Source organism: Hetaerina americana, unplaced genomic scaffold (genome assembly GCF_022747635.1).
Source record: "Hetaerina americana unplaced genomic scaffold, ioHetAmer1.1.p SCAF_83, whole genome shotgun sequence".
In the NCBI taxonomy this organism is placed as follows: Eukaryota; Metazoa; Arthropoda; class Insecta; order Odonata; family Calopterygidae; genus Hetaerina; species Hetaerina americana.
This window is the reverse complement of record NW_027287461.1, coordinates 1305080-1326983: the sequence shown is the minus strand read 5'-3', so window position 1 is coordinate 1326983 and position 21904 is coordinate 1305080. Positions and strand designations below refer to the sequence as shown.

The window sequence follows — 21904 nt, the reverse complement described above, 5'->3', positions numbered from 1 at the left end:
TAATAGTAGTGGTTGTTAATCTTGTCTGAACAGAATAGGTTTCTATAAGCATGTAATAGCTCCACCGGAAAGTTCATTTTTAGTGTCATCCTTTTTTATGTTATGGGCCATTTACTCTCTATTCATAATTAAAATATGTGATAACTTTAATCCATGCAAGATTATAGTTCTAGCAAAATTATTCATGAACTTAGCGTCAAGATGTATTATTCTTTTTGTCCATATTAATTTAAATTAAAAGGTCCCATTTGATAGTGGGTTTGTATGTAGCCTTTGGAGTCAAAAAATGAGTATATTTTTACATAAATAGGAGTCATGCTTGGGGAAAATGCCACATTTATTTAAAATCATATGAATTATCGAGTGAATTAATAAAATAACATTGCTTTACATATGGACTATTGGTAGTATTGGTTTGCCAGCAAGTTCTGGAATTGGGAAATGTGTAGTTTAGTTTAATTTGAATGTTCCTTTAAATCTCTTTCACAGATACTTATTCAATAAATATCTAATTAAAACTTGGTAATGAAGAAAATGGTCTCATTAATTATTAAAAAATCATTTAATGTTGAATTTGTCTAAATTTGTTGCAAAAATCCTGCTTCATTTATCTTTACCCATGATATTGGTTCATACATTCATTCTTATCATTCAAAAATAAGGTATTTGTTGAGGTGTTTTAGTTCATTATATTGGCCTTCTGGGCCTTAACATAAATGAATAACGGCAATAGTTGAGTGGTGAAATATTGCTCCAGTAGCCATGTCAACTTGAGAAAACATACTTTGGCATTATTATCAAACATCATATTGCATGATTCATGAAAACCTTTATATGCGATGTGAGGATTTGGAGTTCAATTTTGTAAGGAATAAACTATTTTGTTGCCTGATGGAGTTAGCTTTAGGAAAAGTGAGTATTGTTTTTCATGATGTAGTGTGCTAATTTTCATATAATTAAATGATTTCCAGTGATGAAGTGAGAGAGAAAATGAGAAACCGATACCTTAGTAATCCTGATTACAACTTTGAAAAGGTCAACCGTGCTAGTATGGCTTGTGGTCCCATGGTAAAATGGGCGACTGCTCAGGTAATAATGTTTTTCCTATGAAAGTTACTTGTGACCTTTAAAATATGTATAGTATATCCAAACCCTACCTAAGTTTAAACTGAAATATAATACTAAACTTGACACCTTGTTCATAAGTAAAATTTTCGTGAAACAGTACATACCTATTTTTTGAGTATTTAGGTTTCAGTCATTTGAATATATTTGTCCTTTTATGGGAGGGTCTATCATATTGTCAATAATCTGAGACTAAATTTTCTGATTAGAATCAGTTGTACTTAAAATTCTTCAGTTACCCATGTACCTTGACATAAAACAGTATTTTCTTAAGTGCCTGATATTGCTATGAGGCTACCAATGATGCCTTCTCATTTCTGACACCAGCTGTCAATTAATACCTTTTAAATGATATTTTCCCAAAATTACACTTTATTTGTAGATGAAGAATATACAGAAAATATTCCCTGGAATGCCAGGAAATATCTGAAAATTTCTTGATACATAGTTTTGTAGAAAACCCCTGTTTTAGATATTCTTTTTGTGGATTATTTGTGATGTATAACACATTGAAAAAATATGGACTTTCCATCACTAAAAAATTCAAATTAATGACAAGGCATGAAAAAGGAAAATCTCCATTCATAATTTGTATTACGACCATATATTCTGCAGGTTTTGTCTATTTTTCGATTAGCCATGCTTTGTCATGCATCCATTTGCCCAGATAATGAAGAGTTTACTGTATTGGTTAGGCTACCTATCATTGCCATGATTGTTTACAGGGAGGTATAACTCCAGTGAAATGTTGGGAAAATGACTGCAATTCCCTAAGGAAAATTGTGAAAAAGTTAAGAATTGGAATATAAAAAATGAGCGGCCCCCTGTCCTATTTTTAGCTTGATTAACATTATTAATAGGTATCATAATTATTCCTTTGACAAGTAATAGCAATTGAGTTTACCAGGTGTTGCCTCTTCAATCCAGGTTAACTATGCTGATATGTTGAAGCGTGTCGAGCCATTAAGAGATGAGCTTCGTTCCCTCGAGTGTCAAGCTGATGAAAACAAGAATAAGGGAGAAGAAGTGAAAGACCTAATTGCTCGCTTGGAGCAGAGCATTGGCTCATACAAGGAAGAGTATGCGCAGCTCATCTCTCAAGCTCAGGCCATCAAGACCGATTTGGAAAATGTTCAAGCCAAGGTATTGTTTTGTAATTGTTTATTACATTATTTTGTTGCAGTGGTGTCAAGGTGCTAAATGAAAATTGGCCCTAAGTTGTAGATAAGATAGGGGGAAAAATTTGTCCTTCACATTCTTATGTACATTTTAGTTGTAACTTTGGACCAGATTTTCTCTGTTAAAATAAAGATAATTAAGAACCATAAAATAATTGGAAAGGTTGAGGGAAATACTATGAATGAAAATGATGAGGTATGAAGGGGAAATTGGGAGTAATTCTTTATAACTGAAGAATCTAATTTTTTGGGGGACTAATGTAAAACTGCATTAGCATCTCAATATAACAAAGACCTTCCTAGCCCTTAAAAATCTGTCTGGTTATTGTTGTTTCTGTTGATGAGCGATGATATAACCACTCAATAGCTAATTTTTATGATGTTCAGAATAGTATTGCCATTACTGTGGGTGGGTATTTCATTTTATAATTAAAAGGAAATGAACGTAGCGAAATAATGTACAATTTCTTAGCAAATCTTAGCTTAGCAACACGTTACTTTCTTTTTCTTCTTGTGTTTGGTGCTTAACCCATTACATTGTATGTGTGCTTGTCACCACTTGTAAATATTACCTTCCATTGGTTTGTTGTTGCTAAATGCTTGATCAATGACCATTCTAGATAATTGAATGATGGCAATATTGTGTATTCTTCCCCCCTGTAGCCTTTTTTTATTGTGTAGATCATGCATTGATAAAATATATTTTTATTTAGTATGAGCTAAAATTACTTAGTGGTAAATATTATTTTTTTGATAAACTTTAATTTTTCACATTAAGAGTATAATTTTTTATCTTGAAAGTCGTTGAGAAAGGCTCATGTACCGAGTATTTAAGGTGGGTAATATTTATCAGGACTTAATGAATTAATGTATCAATGAATATGTATATTGTTATGTACAATTTTGTATTTAGCATTTTAATAGTTGTTGCTATCAAATTAATTCATTGAGCATTTTCTTTTATTTCACAGGTTGACCGATCAATAGCACTCCTGAAGTCCTTGGGTATTGAGAGGGAGAGATGGGAGGCAACAAGTGAGACATTTAGATTTCAAATGTCAACTATCATTGGTGATGTTCTGCTTTCATCAGCATTTTTGGCATATGCTGGTTACTTCGATCAACATGTGAGTTTGTGAATAGGCAGTTCCCATTTCATAGTTAAATGTAATTGCATGAAAGTATGCAGGTAAAGAAAAGTAAAATGGTTTTTATATTGATTCCTTAAACTTGTGTGCATTGAATTGTGGTTTGTGCATTGTGAATACATCTCAGCTTGCTGTCAATTAAAAATTGTGGCTATTGGTGTTCATGCAGCTGGATGTGTAGTTGTTAGCCATACTGATCAGTTTCAATGCCAGGTTACAAGAAGAAAATGACCTTGGATGCTAATTTGTTAGGATTTTTTAACTGAAGATATTAAAATAATATTTTGTGACCCTATGTATTCCCAGCCCTTAAAAATGTATCATTGTTTTATAGCACACAAGAATGTTTTATGAAAAAGTACATCTTTTAGCATGTAATGAAACATTTTATCACTGCTGTAATGATGGTCTTGTGACATAATGAGATGACTTAAAAATGTATGATGTTAAAGAAAGCTTATATAATCTAAATGCCTGTAAAAGCATAGGTTTTTCACAGCATCTCAGTCCCAAATTCTGAAGAGAGTCATTAGCATTCATTGCTGAAAATATTAAAAAAACATTATCGGTTGCTGCACTTCCATAATGCCATTGCAGGTCATGTGATTGATGGGACTTAAAGAAAATGTAAAAGCTTGTCTCTGATTGGCCGGGGGCATTGTTCCCTAAACAAGCCTTTTGTAAACCCTTCACCTTGAGTCATGCCAATTATTTTTTGCATTTTATGGTAATTTTCCAAATTTTTGTGAATGAACTATTAGTTGCCGGTATGGTGAATGTTTTTGTTGTGGTATCTGCATTGGTTGTAACAGTTGTAATCAGTGGGCAACTGTCATTGTGTAATCAGTGGGCATCTGTCATTGAATAGCATAAATCTTTAAAAAAATGCAGAATATAATTTTCGGGCATAGAGTTATTGTAAATCACATTTTCATAATGGTTCTCATTATTCTTATTTTTATTCATGTTGAGTTAACTTTTTCTACTGCAGTATCGACAAAACCTCTTTGGGACGTGGTGCCATCACCTTCAACAAGCAGCGCTTCAGTTCCGGCCTGATATTGCCAGGACCGAATACCTGTCAAATCCAGATGAGAGGTTGCGCTGGCAAGCAAATGCGCTTCCTACTGATGATCTTTGCACAGAGAATGCTATTATGTTAAAGGTAAGTGCTGTTCCAAAAGACTGATAATGAATAATGCTAGTTATAAAAAAGTCCAATATGCTTATCAGATGTATTTCATTGAAACTTTTATTTGTAGCGGTTCAACAGGTATCCCCTGATTATCGATCCATCTGGCCAGGCAACTGAATTCATCCTGAATGAGTTCAAGGATAAGAAGATAACAAAGACAAGCTTCTTGGATGATGCCTTTAGAAAACATTTGGAGTCTGCTCTTCGATTTGGCAATCCATTGTTAGTTCAGGTAGGTTTCTCCGAGAAAATTAAAAATTTTAGATAAGAAAATTATGACTGGTAAATAAAAATTTGTAGATTAAGAAAATTATGACTAACTGTTGTACAATTTTTATCAACTTCTTAATAGGATGTTGAAAACTATGATCCAATTCTGAATCCTGTATTGAATCGAGAATTGAGGCGTACTGGTGGAAGAGTTTTAATCACTCTTGGGGACCAAGATATTGATTTGTCTCCTTCATTTGTCATCTTTCTCTCTACGAGAGACCCAACTGTGGAGTTTCCTCCTGACATATGCTCCCGTGTTACTTTTGTCAACTTCACCGTAACACGGTCCTCACTGCAGTCTCAGTGTTTGAATCGCGTTCTCAAGGCAGAGAGACCAGACATTGATGAAAAACGCTCTGATTTACTTAAACTTCAAGGTAAGATAATTTTGCTCAGTTTGTTGTGGACTGTTAGTGGCTGCAATATTAACAGTAACATAAATTATTGTTGTACCCTATGCCACATTATATTCAAATGAATGCTGCATTTATGTATTTACACCTAACTCTCTTTATATTTGGGTAAAATATTACATCAATTTATTTCATACATTTGAAGAAGTATTATACCAGTTGATATTTGAAGCCTTAGTTAGTAGATATACTAATTAAAATTAACCATGTATGTTTTAATACTGCTGGATGCTTGGTAGGAATGACGGAATACATAAAAAAATTATGCCTTGATTGCTCCTTCATCTTTATAAATATTTATTTATGTTATTCTCAGTTAAATAGCAGCGTAAGTAGAATGGTATATTTAGGCATGGAGCCTACCTCCCTGGAATTACCGTATTTTCTGGCATATAGGACGCAGTACCTTATAATATGCACCCTCTTTTTTAGACACTTTTAAGAAAAACATTAATTTTTTAATGATTTTTCAATAACCATTTATGGTACTAATTTTACACATACTTATGTTTATAAAAATGTAACTAGGGAATATTGTGGTTAGGCTTATTTTAAACATGATTCTGAGAAACCCAGAGCCCCACACAGAGTAAATTAAGAATCACTTGAAGCCTCTTCTTCAGATACTGTTTTTGTGTAGTAAATCATCCTCTGTGTCTTCAAGTAAGTTAGTAATTCCACATTTCTTAAATGGCATTACAACTGTCTCATGTTTCACAATATTCCATGAAGTTATGACCCATTCAGAAGTATGCAAAATTATAGTGATGATATGTTAAATTTTTGTGACCCCACTGAGAATGTAATTGATTAGACAAGCACTTGAAACCCAAGGGCTTGAAGCACTTAATTGTAATACATATGTATAGTGAGGTGTAAACAGGGTTTTCATGTTTCTGCTAAACTGGGAATCTCGAGCGATTCACTGAAAAGAATGTATAGGTTCAATTATTAAATATGAGATTTCATTCATGCTGAAAATTCAATGTTCACATCTACCCAAAGAATAATTAACTATGTAAAATTAATTAAGGTATTCTAAAACAAATACAAAGGTCAAGCAAGTAAAATCTAGTCAATTATGAAAGTATACAGAATCATTGATATACGTAACAAGAGAGTTCTACATAATAGAGAGCAATTCTAGTTGGCAAGTTTTGTAAAGAGAGGTTCGGGGAACCTTTTGTCCCAATAGTTGTGCAAGAACTAATGATTAAAGTTCCTGTCTATCTAAATGGACAGCATCTTAAATGATTGATTCATTAATATTATATTCTATGGTGGGTTTGGGTTAAATACTTCTTTGAATAACTTTTAGGTGAATTCCATCTGAGATTGCGCCAGCTGGAGAAGTCTTTACTGCAGGCCCTAAATGATGCCAAGGGTAAAATCCTTGAAAATGACAGTGTTATTACAACACTGGAGACATTAAAACATGAAGCTGCTGAGATTAGTAAGAAGGTGGAGGAGACGGACAAAGTCATCGGTGAAATTGAAACAGTCTCTCAGCAGTATATGCCACTTTCACAGGTAATGTGATTTTTCAATGTCAAGTAACTATCTCTTAAGTTCATTCTGTCATGAATTAAATATTTGTTATATTTTGTGAGATGTGAGATGCCACTATATGAATCAGACTTGTTAATTTGCAATTCAAAATTTGTTATGACAATGCTGGAACATTGAGTAGAAATTTCCTTGCTGGGAATAACACGTACGAAGAGAATACTAAAGAATTGTGAAAGGATGACCTTCAAAGAGCCCCTTCTCTCCAAAACTATGATTAAGTGGTGAATAATTGATAATAATCTAAATGATAAGTGAAGGCTTGCAAGTTCAGTATTTGGTAATTTTGGGAAATAATTATTTCATTTGTTTAATAAGTTGTGTGTGACATAAATACTGCATGCTTTTTGCCCAAATGATGATAAGTAACTTAATTTTTTCTGACACCTCTTATGAAAAATATTGATTTGACAAATTAATCTGATGGGCAAGAGTGCTGCACCTAAGCAAATAGAAACTTGGTATTATTTGTAAAAACCTAATTTTAAGTTCCTCTTAGTGTGAAAGTTGATGAATTTTTCATTTTTTCTTCCTATTTTAACAGGCTTGCAGCAACATCTATTTCACAATGGAAAGCTTAAACCAGATACACTTCTTGTATCAGTATTCATTAAAATTCTTTCTGGACATCTTTGCCTCAGTGTTATGTGATAATCCTAAATTGCAGAAGTTAAATGATTATGGAGCTCGTCTTGACATCGTCACCAGAGATCTCTTTGGGGTAAATATTCATCAAGCGTAACATGGAAAAAATAGAAATTTTCAATGAAAAATCAAGCATTTATCAATGAGTTAAAAATTATTTCTGACCCTATATGAATTTAAAATTCAAATATTTATTCCATTGTTCAAAGTCTAATTGTTATGCTTAATCTGTTTTAGGTTTCCTATGAGCATGTAGCTCGAGGTATGCTGCACACCGACAGACTCACCTTTGCACTTCTGCTGTGTCGAATTCACCTTAAGGGCGTGCCTACTGAGACACCCCTGGATGCTGAATTCCATTTCTTCCTGCGTGGGAAGGAAGGTGTTCTCTCTGCAAGACCACCCAATATTGAAGGACTCAACCAGGAGCAACTGGAGGCATTAATTAGGCTCAGTATGAGGTGATTAAACCCTATCATTTATTATTATCCAATAGTATGCTTGAATTGGATGCACCAATGTGCACAGCAGATTCACAATTAATAGTATTTTGGCCTCTTGGGGATTGTAATACCATATCTTACACACCTAATTGGGTGTTTTCATTGGTTAATAACATTTCCCTTGGCAGCTGCATTGTAATTAGGGTGGTGCAGTGTATGAATCAGTATTAAATAACCTATTTCCATGCGAAAGATATTAATTGTGAAAATAAAATAGCAGTGTTTCAGTAATACTATTTTATTCCAACTAGTTATGATTCATTATCATCTTGAGTATGTGCTGATTATCTTATTTCAGTATTCCTTCATTATTTATTATGTAATTTTGCTATGTCACAGTGGTCATTTCAAGGGATGAATAGATGTTTTGCAAACAATAGAGGTTGAGAATTCATAGAACACCTTCGGTGGCACAAACTTATCAGACCTCAGATCTTAGTGTACCTTCAGGGTACCTTTATTATTACTTATCTCCGGACTCTAAAGAAGTTTTTTCTGATGATTGAAAGTTCTTTTTTTCATTAATCTAGATTACCAACTTTCAAAAATCTACCAGAGATGATAAAAGATATGCCCGAGTTTAGACCTTGGCTGCAGCTGGGCACACCAGAGCAATGTGTACCTCAACTCTGGCATGAGGATAAACCGCTAAGCCCCATTGGATCTGCCATGCATCGTCTTCTAGTGATCCAGGTAAATTCAAGATCCAGGAAAACTTATTCAGAAAAACTTTTCAATTTTAATGATACGGTTGTTGAATATATGATGGTGCTATTATTTAATGCAGAGTAAACCTACTATTTTCAAGTATCTAGTCATGATGTGACTTATTATACATCATATACTTATTTTTTTAGGCTTTCCGCCCGGATAGGGTTATTGCTGCTGGGCAGCTATTTGTGTCAGCAGTTCTGGGAGAGGGGTTCATGGCTGCAGCTGAAACTGAATTAGATTTAGCAGCATGTGTGGAGAGTGAGCTCAATTCCCATGTGCCTGCTTTGCTCTGCTCGGTTCCTGGCTATGATGCATCTGGACGAGTGGATGATCTGGCCGCGGACACTGGCCATCCTCTTGCGTCAATTGCCATTGGTTCTGCAGAAGGTTTCAGCCAAGCTGACCGTGCCATCAATCTTGCTGTTAAATCTGGGAGGTGAGAATTATTAGCAGTTGGAGGGAATATCCTCTTTGAACTTTAAAAATGAACTATACATGCTGCTTGAATGTTATTGATTACTAATCTGTTGTTCATTATATACATCCGGAAAAGTAAATGAGCATGAGTCATTTGTGCAGGGGGCGATCTTCTAAATTAGCAGTTCAGTATGCAAACTTGGAAATCATAACATATGTTTAAATCTTGAATAAATAGTTTTTTTGCGATTTTTCCATTTAGATGTGATATATACTTGTATATATACTTAAGATGTGATATATACTTAATTTGCTGTACTTATTAAATTTAAATATAATAAACACAGCGAGCTATATATAAATATAAAAATATTTTAAACTCATAAAAAGGAGTAGAAATATTTTTTACATAACTTGTTTTTTTCATAAACACTGAATTAGTGAGTGATTTTGTATGGTGTGATGCTCCAATTTCGTGAAAGATATTAATTCTAAGCAGGATACTAAATTTTAAATAGCTGTTGTGAAGAAAAAAAGGTGAGCGCTGATTGAATTTTAATTGCGTTGCCACTTCCAAAACAATTTCAATTAAATCTTGCAAATACTGCCTCTTCGCTAGAATGAACACATTTTCTGAATTAGGTGTCATCTTGATGAAAGCCTTAAAAGACATAATTTTTACATTTGGTTTCCATAATATATCTTTTTTATAGGTGGGTGCTTTTGAAGAATGTCCATCTTGCACCGCAGTGGTTGGTTCAGTTGGAAAAGAAGTTGCACAGCTTGCAGCCTCATGCAGGTTTTAGGCTCTTCCTGACAATGGAGATCAATCCCAAGGTTCCAGTCAATCTACTTAGAGCTGGTCGCATTTTCGTTTTTGAACCACCCCCAGGAATCAGAGCCAATTTACTTCGTACATTCAGCACGGTATGTGCAACTGTATTCTCTAGGATAGAAATGAGAATCTTGACTTTGTTTCCATGCCTTCTTAATCTCAGGCAATCTCTGCATTTATATGTCCAAAGGATGATGATAAATACTATTTTCTGACACCTCTTATGAATTTTTGTGATTCATGGTTTATCTGATGGACAGTAATGCAAGTATTTTGTGTTACACCTGATAATGGTATGCAAGGCTGATGTTACAGATGATAAGAAAAATACAGGATAAAAGAATATCATATTGGTGCAAATTTAAGATGAATTTTGTTTTGAGCTATCATTTTTGGACAAAAGTTGTCGATGCATTGGAATTTTAAGGGAACTGTGCAGTTTGTGCTATGGGTTTCAATGTAGTTTAAAGAATATTTCATAAAAGAATTTACTTGAGCACTAAAACATTCAGTGATTGATAAAATATTCCTTCAGCTATTGTGGGGAATGGCAATTAGTTGACTCAGATTGTTGTGCAATGATTTTTTAAGGTGCTATATTTTTGAATTGTCATGATGGATATATTTATTAAAATTATATATTCTGTTCAGGATGTGTTATTGAAGATAACCGTATTGAATGACACAGTTGGGAGTTTTATGTTGATTCTGTGTGGATTGCAATCTTGGAATGGTTTTTTTGTACCCAAAATTAAAAGTTGCAATCTTTGAACCGATCGGCAAAAATACAGATTTTATTTGGGCCATTATGTTAGCAATTACAGAATAATTGTTATGGGGTATCATAAATTTTAACATAATTTTTTCACTTTCAGTATGCGAATTACCTGAGAAAAAATTGCTGCAAAACTTTAAATTATTATTATTTAATGCCATAGGTTCCAGCTTCACGAATGATGAAACCCCCCAGTGAGAGGGCTCGTCTGTACTTCCTTCTGGCATGGTTTCATGCAATCGTTCAGGAGCGTCTACGTTACACTTCACTTGGATGGGCCAAGTTTTATGAATTCAATGAATCTGACCTTCGTGTGGCTTGTGATACTCTGGACACGTGGATAGATGCCACAGCAATGGTAACTATTGATTATTGAATTATGTATTTTGTTGTAATCACTCGGCTCTTCGATGTAGAAAATGGCCTTATATTTTTATTTCTATCCTTATCAAAATTTTCTCCTTCCTCAGTCTATTGGACAAGACATCTTCAATTTTCAATAATTCTTCAATTTTCAATAATTCTGACTTTATTTGGAACATGGAAGTGATTGACAATCAAGATAATTATACAATTTTAAAACCTAGAGAGGTGCACAAAAGTGAGGCACTTACTTTGACACAGGAATATTTTTGAATATTAACCATTGTATAGTGGAAACAAATGAACATTCATTAACCCCTGAAATTAAATAAATTTTGTTTGAAACTGTTTTTAAATGAAACATTTGCCCTGAAAGTATTTTACCTTTGAATTGCTACCCTTTGCTGAATTGAATGCCATACCCTTTTTCTATTGAATAACAATTTGTGTGAAAAGTGTCAGTATTTTAGGAAATGTAATTGTTACTGAGGAACTTGCTCCGTTATTTTCCACATTAATATAATTCCTGAATAATTCACTGTCTAAATCAGGTTTCCCTAAGAAACCTTTAAAGTTTCATGGATTTTAATTTGATCTTAGTTTGTGTTGGTCATTTTTGTACATTTTTTGAGAATGTAATTACATTCTTATCTAATGTGAACCTGTTTTTTAATGGAATTTTTATGTCACAGGGTCGCACTAACTTGCCACCTGAAAAAGTACCATGGGATGCCTTGGTCACTCTCCTCTCGCAGTGCATATATGGAGGCAAGATTGACAATGACTTCGACCAGAGGCTGTTGAGTTCATTCCTTTCCAAATTATTCACTCCTCGATCATTTGAAGCTGACTTTGCCCTTGTGGCAAATGTGGATGGGGGAAGTGGGGTGTCTAGTGGGGCTGCAGGGGGTGGAAGGCATATAACAATGCCGGATGGTATGAGGCGTGATCACTTTCTTCATTGGATTGAATCACTTGCAGATAGGCAGACCCCATCATGGCTGGGTTTGCCAAACAATGCTGAGAAAGTTCTATTGACAACACAAGGCAAGTGTTTGTGCAAACATAATTTAATTTCAAGAATTAATCTGTCATTAAGTTGAGTACGTACTAAAGAATGTCATTTAATGTTACTTGTTGATAGTGTTTGAATTTCCATTTAAAATCTCTAAGCATTTATTGTGGGTAACACACAGGGTTGGCTAAAAAAGTTCTGACAGTTCTTAAAAAGTTAAAAGTCTGCTCACTATCTTGTGGTTCCAAGGGGAAATTTAGAATGTTAAAAAAATTATGCTGTGAAATTTAAAATTTAGCTACTCAGATTTTTGAATTAGTTGGTTTTTGATGGTTGCTTCATATTAAGCATTCTTGGTTGTGCATTAATTGCTGGTCACATCATCATGGTTTCTGGTTAATGGCCTTGTAAACTCGAGGGTGTAAAAGGGTGGTTTTATAATAGTCTCACTGTTCAGTAACTAGTTTCTTTTGGTTTCGCTTCAATTTCATTTTTAATTAATTTCTCTAGGATAATGCATTCATGCCTAAAATTCCTCTATTCTAGGCACTGACTTGGTGAGCAAGCTGCTTAAGATGCAACAGTTAGAAGATGATGAAGAGTTGGCTTATAGTGGTGGCCTCTCTAGCCTTGGGGGAGAAGTGGAGGGAAGTGATCAAGTGCCTGCACAAATTGATGGGCGTCCATCTTGGATGCGAACCCTTCACAATTCGGCAACCACATGGCTGCAACTTCTTCCTCGATCCTTGCAGGTGAGAATCGATTTTATGTAAATTGCAATAAAATTTTTTGGTGAATGAGCAATTGAGGACTTAGTCAGATTTAATTCTGGGTAAAGAATCATATATTTGAGGTTTTTGCTAGAATTGTTTTTGTGGAGACCAATCGGAGTCTTAGAAGTACAGGGTTTTTTTTAAAGGTAATCTACCGGTTAAGGTAGGTTTTTGGATGGACACAACTACCAAACAAACATTTTATTACTCCCAACAAATCACAAAATCCATCATCCTACTCTATATCAGGTCCCTCTTCAGCTCTGAGTAGTTTCTTCCTCTCTTCATCCCTTCCAACATCCCTATCCTGTTCCTTCCCTTTCCTCGTTTGCCTAACATTCTCCCCTCAATTACAGTCTTCAACATCCCGCTGCCGGTCAATACCCCCTTCAGCCACTTTTCCTGCCTCCATAGGATTGCTCCCAACAAACCCCTCTCTTCGCCCACCATACCAAGTACTTCCTCGTTTGTTTTCTTCTCTGTCCATTTTACCTTCTCCATTCTTCTCCACACCCACATTTCAAAAGCCTCCAGTCTACGTCTATCCTCCTGCTTCAATGACCACGTTTCCGCACCGTACATAGCTACGCTCCATATCAAAGTTTTTACGAGTCTTTTCTTAATATCCTTACTCAACGTCCCCGTCATCAACTCCCTCCTCCTCGTTAAAGCCTTTTTGCCTAGCGCAATTCTTCTCCTTAGGTCCCTACTACCTTGACCGTGTTGGTCCAAAACACTACCGAGATAGGTAAACTGTTCTACCTGCTCTAGTTCTTGCCCTCCTATTCTAATGTTAAGCTTAGCCTTTTCTTTCTAGAAAATTGCATAACATTTGTTTTATTAATATTGATTCTCATCCCATACCTGTCGCACTGAATTTCCAATTCACTCAGCAATGCTTGCAGCCCCTTGGCTGACTGACAAACTAAGGCTTGGTCATCAGCAAACCTAACTGATTTTACGAATTCCCCGCCCACTTTTATTCCTACCTCCAGTTCTTCCTATGCCTCTTTAATCATTTCCTCTGCATACAGGTTGAACAGCAGCGGTGATAATGGGCAACCCTGCCTTACACCCCTTCCTAACACTGCCCATCCGGACTCCCCGTTTCCCACCCGCACCTGAGCAGTCTGAGTACAGGTAGCAGATTAGCCTCCTTCCCCTCCAATCTATTCCTATTTTCTACGATATACTCATCAGTTTTTCCCAATTCACTCTATCAAACGCTTTTTCGAAATCTACGAAACAGGCAAATACCTCCTGATTGTGTTCTATATTCCTCTCGATTAATAATCTCATTACTGCAATGGCATCACGCGTACCTCTCCCCTTCCTAAACCCAAACTGATCATCCCCTAAGTAATCATTTGCCCTACTATCTATCCTTTTGTTTATGATCCTAAGAACAACTTAAGCTGCGTGGGATATCAAACTAATTGTCCTGTAGTCCTCACATGACGTGGCCTTTACCTTTTTCGGAATAGGAATTAAAACTGATCTCACAAAGTCTTCCGGCCAGATTCCCTCCTCATAAATACTACGGATCAGCCCATATAGCCTCTTCCTCCCACATTTTCCTAAGCATTTGAAAAGTTCCACGGGAATGTTATCCACCCCAACAGCCTTATTTAGTTTCATCTCCCTTAATGCTCTTTCTACCTCATCGTCGAGTATGCCTGGACCTAAGCTATCTTCCTCTACTACCTTGATCAAAAATTTCCCGGAATTTATTCAGAAAATTAAAAATACAAGTTTATTCATCTAAATCTGTATTGTCCCCTTCAAAGTAATCCCCATCGACTGCAACACACTTATGCCAGCGCTTGATCCAATCCTCGAAACATTTTTTATATTCGGTTTTCGGTATGTCCATCAGTGCTTCCTGCGATTTTTCCATTACTTCCTCTCGGCTGCTAAAACGCGTTCCCCGTAATGGTTTTTTAACTCGATTGAACAGAAAGAAGTCACAGGGAGCCAAATCAGGTGAATTCGGTGGCTGTTGGATGGTATTTGTTGCATTTTTCGTCAAAAAATTACGAATAATGATAGCACTGTGTGACGGTGCGTTATCATGGTGCAAAATCCACGAGTTTTCTGCCCACATTTCTGGTCTCTTTCGGCGAATTGCTTCACGCAAACGTCTCATAACGCCCAAATAATACTCTTTGTTTACTGTCTGGCCTTCTGGCAAAAATTCATGATGCACTACACCGTTGTAATCCATGAAAATCGTCAGCATTGCCTTCTTTTTTGACTGAAAACGACGTGGTTTTTTTGGTCTCGGCTCATTTGGTGAACGCCATTCACTTGCCTGATGTCTGGATTGCGTGTCGTACTCATAAACCCACGTCTCGTCTCCAGTAATGATCCTTTTGATGAATGTGGGATCGGATTCAGCCTCGCAAATCATGTCTTTTGCGACGTCAACACGGTCTCTTTTTTGCATGAAATTGAGGTCTTTTGGCACCAACTTTGCTGCTACACGACGGAAACCCAAATCATTAACCACAATGTCTTGGGCGGATCCATGGGCAATGTTCAAGTCCTCCGCTATTTCTCTGATGGTTAATTTGCGGTTATTGACCAACATTTCTTTTACTTTATCAATTTTTTCACCGACTTTCGATGTCGATGGTCTGCCACTGCGTTCATCATCTTCGATTGACTCACGACCACTTCTGAACCGCTCGTGCCACTGGTAAACGACCGTTTTTTTTAGAGAATCGTTGCCGAAACACTTTTCCAACATTTCCAACGTCCATGCGCCACTAAATCCGTTTTTTACGCAAAATTTAATAAAAGTTCGTTGTTGCAAATTTAAATCCATTTCTGCAATTGTAAAAAATCGCCAACACACACAGAGATAGATGTACTCTTGGCTACGTAACTTTTGCAAATGTCAAGTTATGACACTAAGATTTAAAGGGAATATCAACAACAGATGTACCAATTTAACATAAAAAACAGAACTCAAATCGGAACGATGAGAGCGCCACACGGTGGTTATTCCGGGAACTTTTTGATCAAGGTAGTACGTCATGTTCCTTTTCAATGTCTAACTTTGTTGGTCTAAGCTCTTTACTATACAGTTCTTCTACATATTCCTTCCATCTCTCTTGGATCTACCTTACCTGCCTTATCTCTAACTGCTATCGTTGATCTCCCTTTCTTACTTCCCGATAAGGATTTAACTTGGCTGTACAGTGCACCGATTTCACTCTTCCTCTGCAGACTTCCCATATCCCCGCACTGCGTCTTCCACCATGCTTCCTTTGCTTTATTTGTTGACCGCCTCAATTTATTGTTCAATTCTTTGTACTTCATTTTGCCTAATTCTGTATTGACATTTTTCCATTTTCGCCACTCGTCCATCGTTTTAATCATCTCATCTGTGATCCATGGTTTCCTAGTCCTTTTAGCGTTAACTGTTCCAATAGTGTCTTTTGCGGCTTTAGACAACCCTTTCTTGATTCATTCCCATTTTTCTTCGATAGTACTTGGCTCTTTACCATCCTCCATGATTTCCTCTACCGCCTGTATGTATTCCTTCCTTTTCAAACCATTTAATGCTTCTACATTCCATTTTCTAACTCGCCGCCCCTGCCTTATCTTTGGAAACGGATGCTACATTTCATAACAACTAAATTGTGGTCAGAGTCCGCATCCGCTCCCGGGAAGCTGTGCGAATTTATCACACTGTTCCTAAACCTGTGTCTAACCAGAAGTACAGGGTACGGCAGTTAATTCCAGACCAATGAAACTTTAGTTTTAAAGCAAATGTATTTAAAAAAATACAAATGAAAGTGGAAATCCTTTTGCATACAAGTAGTTGTATCTGTCAAGAGTATTATTACTTAATGTAACCCCCTTCAGCTGCAATGACCACCTCCAATCTTGTCCTAAATAGATCGCACGCACTCTTTAAAACAGCGCTGTCCATATTCCCAAATGCTACTACGATAGCAGTGTGTAGAGATGCAACATTAAGGTGCCTCGTCTTATTGGTAGCTCTTTTGACTGTGCTGCAAACATAATAGTCAAGGGGGTTCAAGTCCAGGCTATTCGGGGGCCAGAACTCCTTTGACCAGAATATGCCAATGTTATCTGAGCGCCAGCTTAGAACTAAATGACTTGTATGAGCTGGTGCACCATCCTGTTGCAAGAGATCCTGTTTCCTCGAGACCACAGTTACCATCCATGGTTTCAGGATTTTCTTCAAAATTTGCAAAATTCCTCTGAAATCAGCACCTGAGGGTTTCCTTGAATGAGGTATCCTTGCCGTGTTAGCGAAACCGCCCCCATACTTCTCCGAAGAATTATACTTAGCCACAATATCATTAACAGTTGATCTGCAGTTCCCGAAGAATGGAACTATTTCTATCGAACGCCCAGCAATTACACTGTTGATAATAGCGGCTCTTTGATTGTACACCGCACTTGTAAGTAACATCTCAGCCATTTTGAGGTTATGACTGTTTACTAGATGCCTATAGCTTTCAAGACCTCCAATCGCGACCTTCAGTGGGACTACAATATGGTTGGATATTCAAATTGAAATTTGTTTGGAGATAACTGCCGCATCCTGTATATGCACATCTTGCTATTAACAATTAACATCAATCATGAATCATTCGGTATTATCTGTATCTTGGGCAATGCTCTTAATAATGTTATTTTCATGATCTTGGATCCACCAAATTTGCTGGATAAATAGGGTTTGTTGGCACATATGGAAAATTTTGAAACTTATTGATCAAGAATAGGTTAGTTTTTAATTAGGTTAATATTTGTTTGCTGCCATTGTTTACAGACCCTGAGAAGAACAGTAGAGAATATCAAGGATCCTCTCTACAGATACTTTGAAAGGGAAGTCAACTCTGGGGCCAAATTATTACAGGATGTTATTCATGACCTTGAAGACGTTGCCATGATTTGCCAGGTATGTCAATGGTTTGCAGTGAAGGATATGATATTACACAGGAATTAACTTAAAGAACAAATGAAATAGCATTCTTACGAAGGTGGAATTAGTTCTCATGATGCTTACCACAAGATTTATTTTTGATGACTTTAGGGAGAAAAGAAACAAACTAATTACCACCGCTCAATGCTGAGTGATTTGGTGAAGGGAATTCTTCCACCATCCTGGAGGTGCTATACAGTGCCTAGGGGCTGTACTGTGATTCAGTGGGTGACTGACTTCAGCCAGCGAATCAGGCAGTTGCAAGAGGTTTCTCGTTTGGTGTCACAGGGAGGAGCCAAAGAATTAAAAGTAAGTGTTAATATGATTTTTTTGTGAAATATTTAAAAATTTGTGCATCATGTGGTTGATAATCTTAATCTTTGATTAGACATTCCATGTCTGGCTTGGAGGTCTTCTTAACCCAGAGGCTTATCTGACAGCCACTCGTCAATGCATTGCTCAAGCAAATAGTTGGCCACTGGAGGAGCTTCTCTTGGATGTTACAATCACTGATGGTGCAGATGCACCATGTGATGACAGTTGTTTTGCTGTTATAGGTTAGTGACTTTCTTTAGACTCCTTTTAACATTTTTTCATGGGGATGAAAGTAAAGTCTTGGAACATGTTTAATGTATTATTTTTCTATTTTATTCAGATTACAAATAGTAAATTTTAACTATATTAATATTTATCATATTTATGTGGCATAAATAGTCTTACCATTGGTTGTTAATTTAAGGGGTATCGCCATCTGTAGTATATCATGGACTCGCAAAGAGATTAAATATCTCATGTTTGAAAGGCTGCTAGATATAAGATGAAAATATAATTTTATGTAATTGATTATAATTAAAGTCAGCATGTTGTAATGGTAGTGAATAAAATTATTATATCTGTTGTGCAGGACTGAAACTACAAGGAGCGCATTGTCGAAATAATCAACTTCATCTTACGTCGACTATTATGACTGAACTGCCTGTAACACTTCTGCGTTGGGTCAGGTAAATGTGTATTATTTTTATCATCAAACTGTTAAATTACCTCACCAAAGCCACTAGCTAATGTCTGTGTTTAAATGATGTGACTTTTGTTTTTTGCATGCAATATACATAATTAAAACTATACTGCATAGCAAAATATATGTAATTAATATTGTTTCTCAGACTATTTTACCTTTCATACTTTTATGCATGTAATTGGAACATTGTTTCATTTTTCTCAATGTTTTGTCCTTTGTCCTCATTACAGAGCATCAACTGGCCATGAAATTCGACAGAGTAGCAAGCTCTCCCTCCCTGTTTACTTAAATTCTACTCGCACTGAACTTCTGTTTACTTTTGATCTTAATATTGCCCCTGGCCAAGATCACCATAGCTTTTATGAGCGAGGAGTGGCAGTTCTTACCTCCACAGCTCTGAATTAAAGTGTTAGTTGTTGCTGCTAATTATATTATTCATGGGTATATCTTGTCCTTGGTAAGGATTTTTAATTGGCTTGTTATTCACGTTATTGTGCACTAATGCAAGTGCTAATTGTGTTTATTCTATTTATTCTTAAATCTATTGATTTTTAATAAACTGCACTGCTTTGTCTACGAGTTATTTGTGATTATTTTTATAAAAGCCATCCTAAAATCTCATAGTTGTGTTTAGCTCTCCTTTTAGTTATATATACTTATTAACGGAATACCTATTGAGCTGTTAAACTTTGTTAATTCTACAATGTGCGTTAGTGAATGACTCTTACAAGTTACTGTTGCTCCATTGCCTGCAATTCCTTTGAAATAATAAAAAAAAAAGATTTTATCACTTAAATGTACCTACTGCATAAGCATTTAATGACCATGAAAGAATAATATATATTATGGTTGTCTGCATTTGTATGAATAAAAAAAGGCATGTTAATATCGGACATAATACTAAAATTCATGAAGTTAGATGATATAAGATCTTTCTTATTATTAGTAATGATAATTAGTGTAATGAGTAGGATATAAGTTTGTACACTGTTGGGCGGTGCTGAAAAAGGTAGTGTATCAATCCAAAACCTGCCCTTTTACAGAAGGCCACCATGATACATGTAGTTAAATTTATGTAATTGTAGGAGACCTTCCTTTTTATTGATAGGTAAGATAACAGAGGGAGTTACCAACTAAGTATTCAGCCAACAACAAATACTAGTTTTTGAAATGTCTTTCTTGCTCGTGTACCCCTTAAAGTTTTTCTTCCTTATCAAATTCTCTTTAGGAAACAATTAGTGTTGAGGGATTGTAATCCCTTGAATAATAAAGAAGAATGGAAAATGTTATAAACCTTTTTATCTACTTCATTTATGCGCTCATTTATTTAAGGAGAAACTTCATTTCCATTTTTATCTGTTAGTGGACAATTTTTATTTTAAGATGTATTTTTGATTTTTACAATATTGCTATTTATTAGTCGATGTTTTGGTCTTGCATTGAGATTTTACGACAGCACAAAGACACCTGGAGAGAAAGTAGAACTATTAATTGGGTACTATAGATAATACTTCATATTTTTGTTTATGAAGTGGCCGCAATTAGCAATGGAAGGTGTAAATTTAGGAAATTAAAACTATTAAATTGATTATGTGATTGATTGCAGTTTTTATCCTGCGAAAAAGTTTGAACATTATTATGCATTCGAGTATTAATGAACTTCATTTATCCAGTCAACCAAAGTAATTAGCTATGTGGGTTTTCCAGAGCTCCCAGCCTATGCAATTGTCTTTTCATGATGATCCTCATTTCAATTTTGAAGTTGACAAATGTACAATTTTATTGCATTGTCTTTTCAGAATATATTTGCTTTTTCTAATTTTCCGTTGCCTTTCATTCATCAATCCTCTGCGGTCCTGAGTCTAATAATTGCTTACTAGACTTATGTACTCCTCTATGTACTGCAATTGTTCTTCAAGTGTTCACTATCTTAAGGTCAAGTGCAATCACTATCTTAATTCACATTATTTTTACAGTACTATCATCATCACAGCTAATAGTTACCTGGTAACACCTCGTTCTTAAGAAATTACTAATTGAAATGGTTATTGTTGACTGCCAAACCTTGGCTATGAAGTTCATTACAAGCAGTGCCGTCATTCATCTTTTTAGCATCCGTAACCCCCCCATTTGTCATGACAAGTTACTTCTTACTTTGTGATATTGTTTGAACCTTTTGGTATAGCGCACCAATTTCAGTCATCCGCAAACTTTCCATATCCTCGCATTACATCTTCCACAACGCTTCTTTTGCTCTATTTGTTTCCCGTTTCAATTTATTATTTAACTCTTTGTACTTCCTTATACCTAACTCTGTATTTACATTTTTCCATTCCCTTCTCTCATGTATTTTTCTAATTATCTCATCCATAATCCATGGTTTCCTTGTCCTTTTCCGGTTAACAGGTCCTATAATTTCTTTTGAGGCTTTTGATATACCTTTTTTGATATATTCCCATTTCTCCTTGATAGTACTCGGCTCATTTACCTCACTCATGAGTTTCTCTACAACCTGCTGATACTCCTTCCTTGTCAATCCAGTTAATGCTTCTACATTCAATTTCCTAACCTGCCTCCTCATCCTTATCTTTTTGTAATGGACGCTACACTTAATTACAACAGAATTTTGGTCCGCATCCGCTTCCAGAAAGCTGCACGAATAGATCGTACTGTTCCTAAACCTGTGCCTTACCAGAATATGCTCCCAACTGATACCTTTCTGAGTCACCTGTCACTTTCCATGTACACCTACGCCTTTTGCGGTGTCTAAACCAAGTGTTGGTGATGACTAACCCCTGTCTCCTGCAGAACTCAATTGCTTTCTCCCCGTGGTTATTCCCCATACCTTAAGTGCAGTCTCCCACCTCTTTCATCTACTGATGCATTCAAATCTCCCTCTACTATCAGTTGTTTCCCTGCAGGAACATCCTCTATTATATACTCAAACTGATCATATACACCCTATCGTTTTCCTCCTCCTGATTG

The 21904-nt window shown here is 35.9% G+C and overlaps 1 protein-coding gene and 1 non-coding gene across 8 annotated transcripts in view; both read left to right on the top strand.

Moving 5' to 3' along the window:
- Dhc64C (dynein heavy chain, cytoplasmic) overlaps positions 1-19498 on the top strand; it is a 95975-nt gene extending 76477 nt beyond the window's left edge. For all 7 annotated transcript variants that reach the window (XM_071597249.1, XM_071597248.1, XM_071597250.1 and 4 more), the window contains 20 exons: positions 972-1089; positions 2053-2268; positions 3275-3430; positions 4443-4616; positions 4714-4878; positions 4999-5296; positions 6651-6862; positions 7443-7619; positions 7781-8004; positions 8577-8739; positions 8904-9196; positions 9891-10104; positions 10951-11145; positions 11843-12197; positions 12712-12917; positions 17749-17877; positions 18013-18210; positions 18290-18458; positions 18806-18902; positions 19150-19498. In XM_071597249.1, coding sequence (XP_071453350.1) covers positions 972-1089; positions 2053-2268; positions 3275-3430; positions 4443-4616; positions 4714-4878; positions 4999-5296; positions 6651-6862; positions 7443-7619; positions 7781-8004; positions 8577-8739; positions 8904-9196; positions 9891-10104; positions 10951-11145; positions 11843-12197; positions 12712-12917; positions 17749-17877; positions 18013-18210; positions 18290-18458; positions 18806-18902; positions 19150-19324 — 3934 coding nt within the window. In that variant the 3' untranslated portion in view covers positions 19325-19498. The remainder of the gene's footprint in view (positions 1-971; positions 1090-2052; positions 2269-3274; positions 3431-4442; positions 4617-4713; positions 4879-4998; positions 5297-6650; positions 6863-7442; positions 7620-7780; positions 8005-8576; positions 8740-8903; positions 9197-9890; positions 10105-10950; positions 11146-11842; positions 12198-12711; positions 12918-17748; positions 17878-18012; positions 18211-18289; positions 18459-18805; positions 18903-19149) is intronic.
- On the top strand, positions 10196-10269 carry LOC139698352 (small nucleolar RNA Me28S-Gm3255). Its single transcript, XR_011702893.1, has one exon. It is a non-coding gene; the product is annotated as a small nucleolar RNA Me28S-Gm3255 (small nucleolar RNA).
- Positions 19499-21904: the final 2406 nt, after the last annotated feature.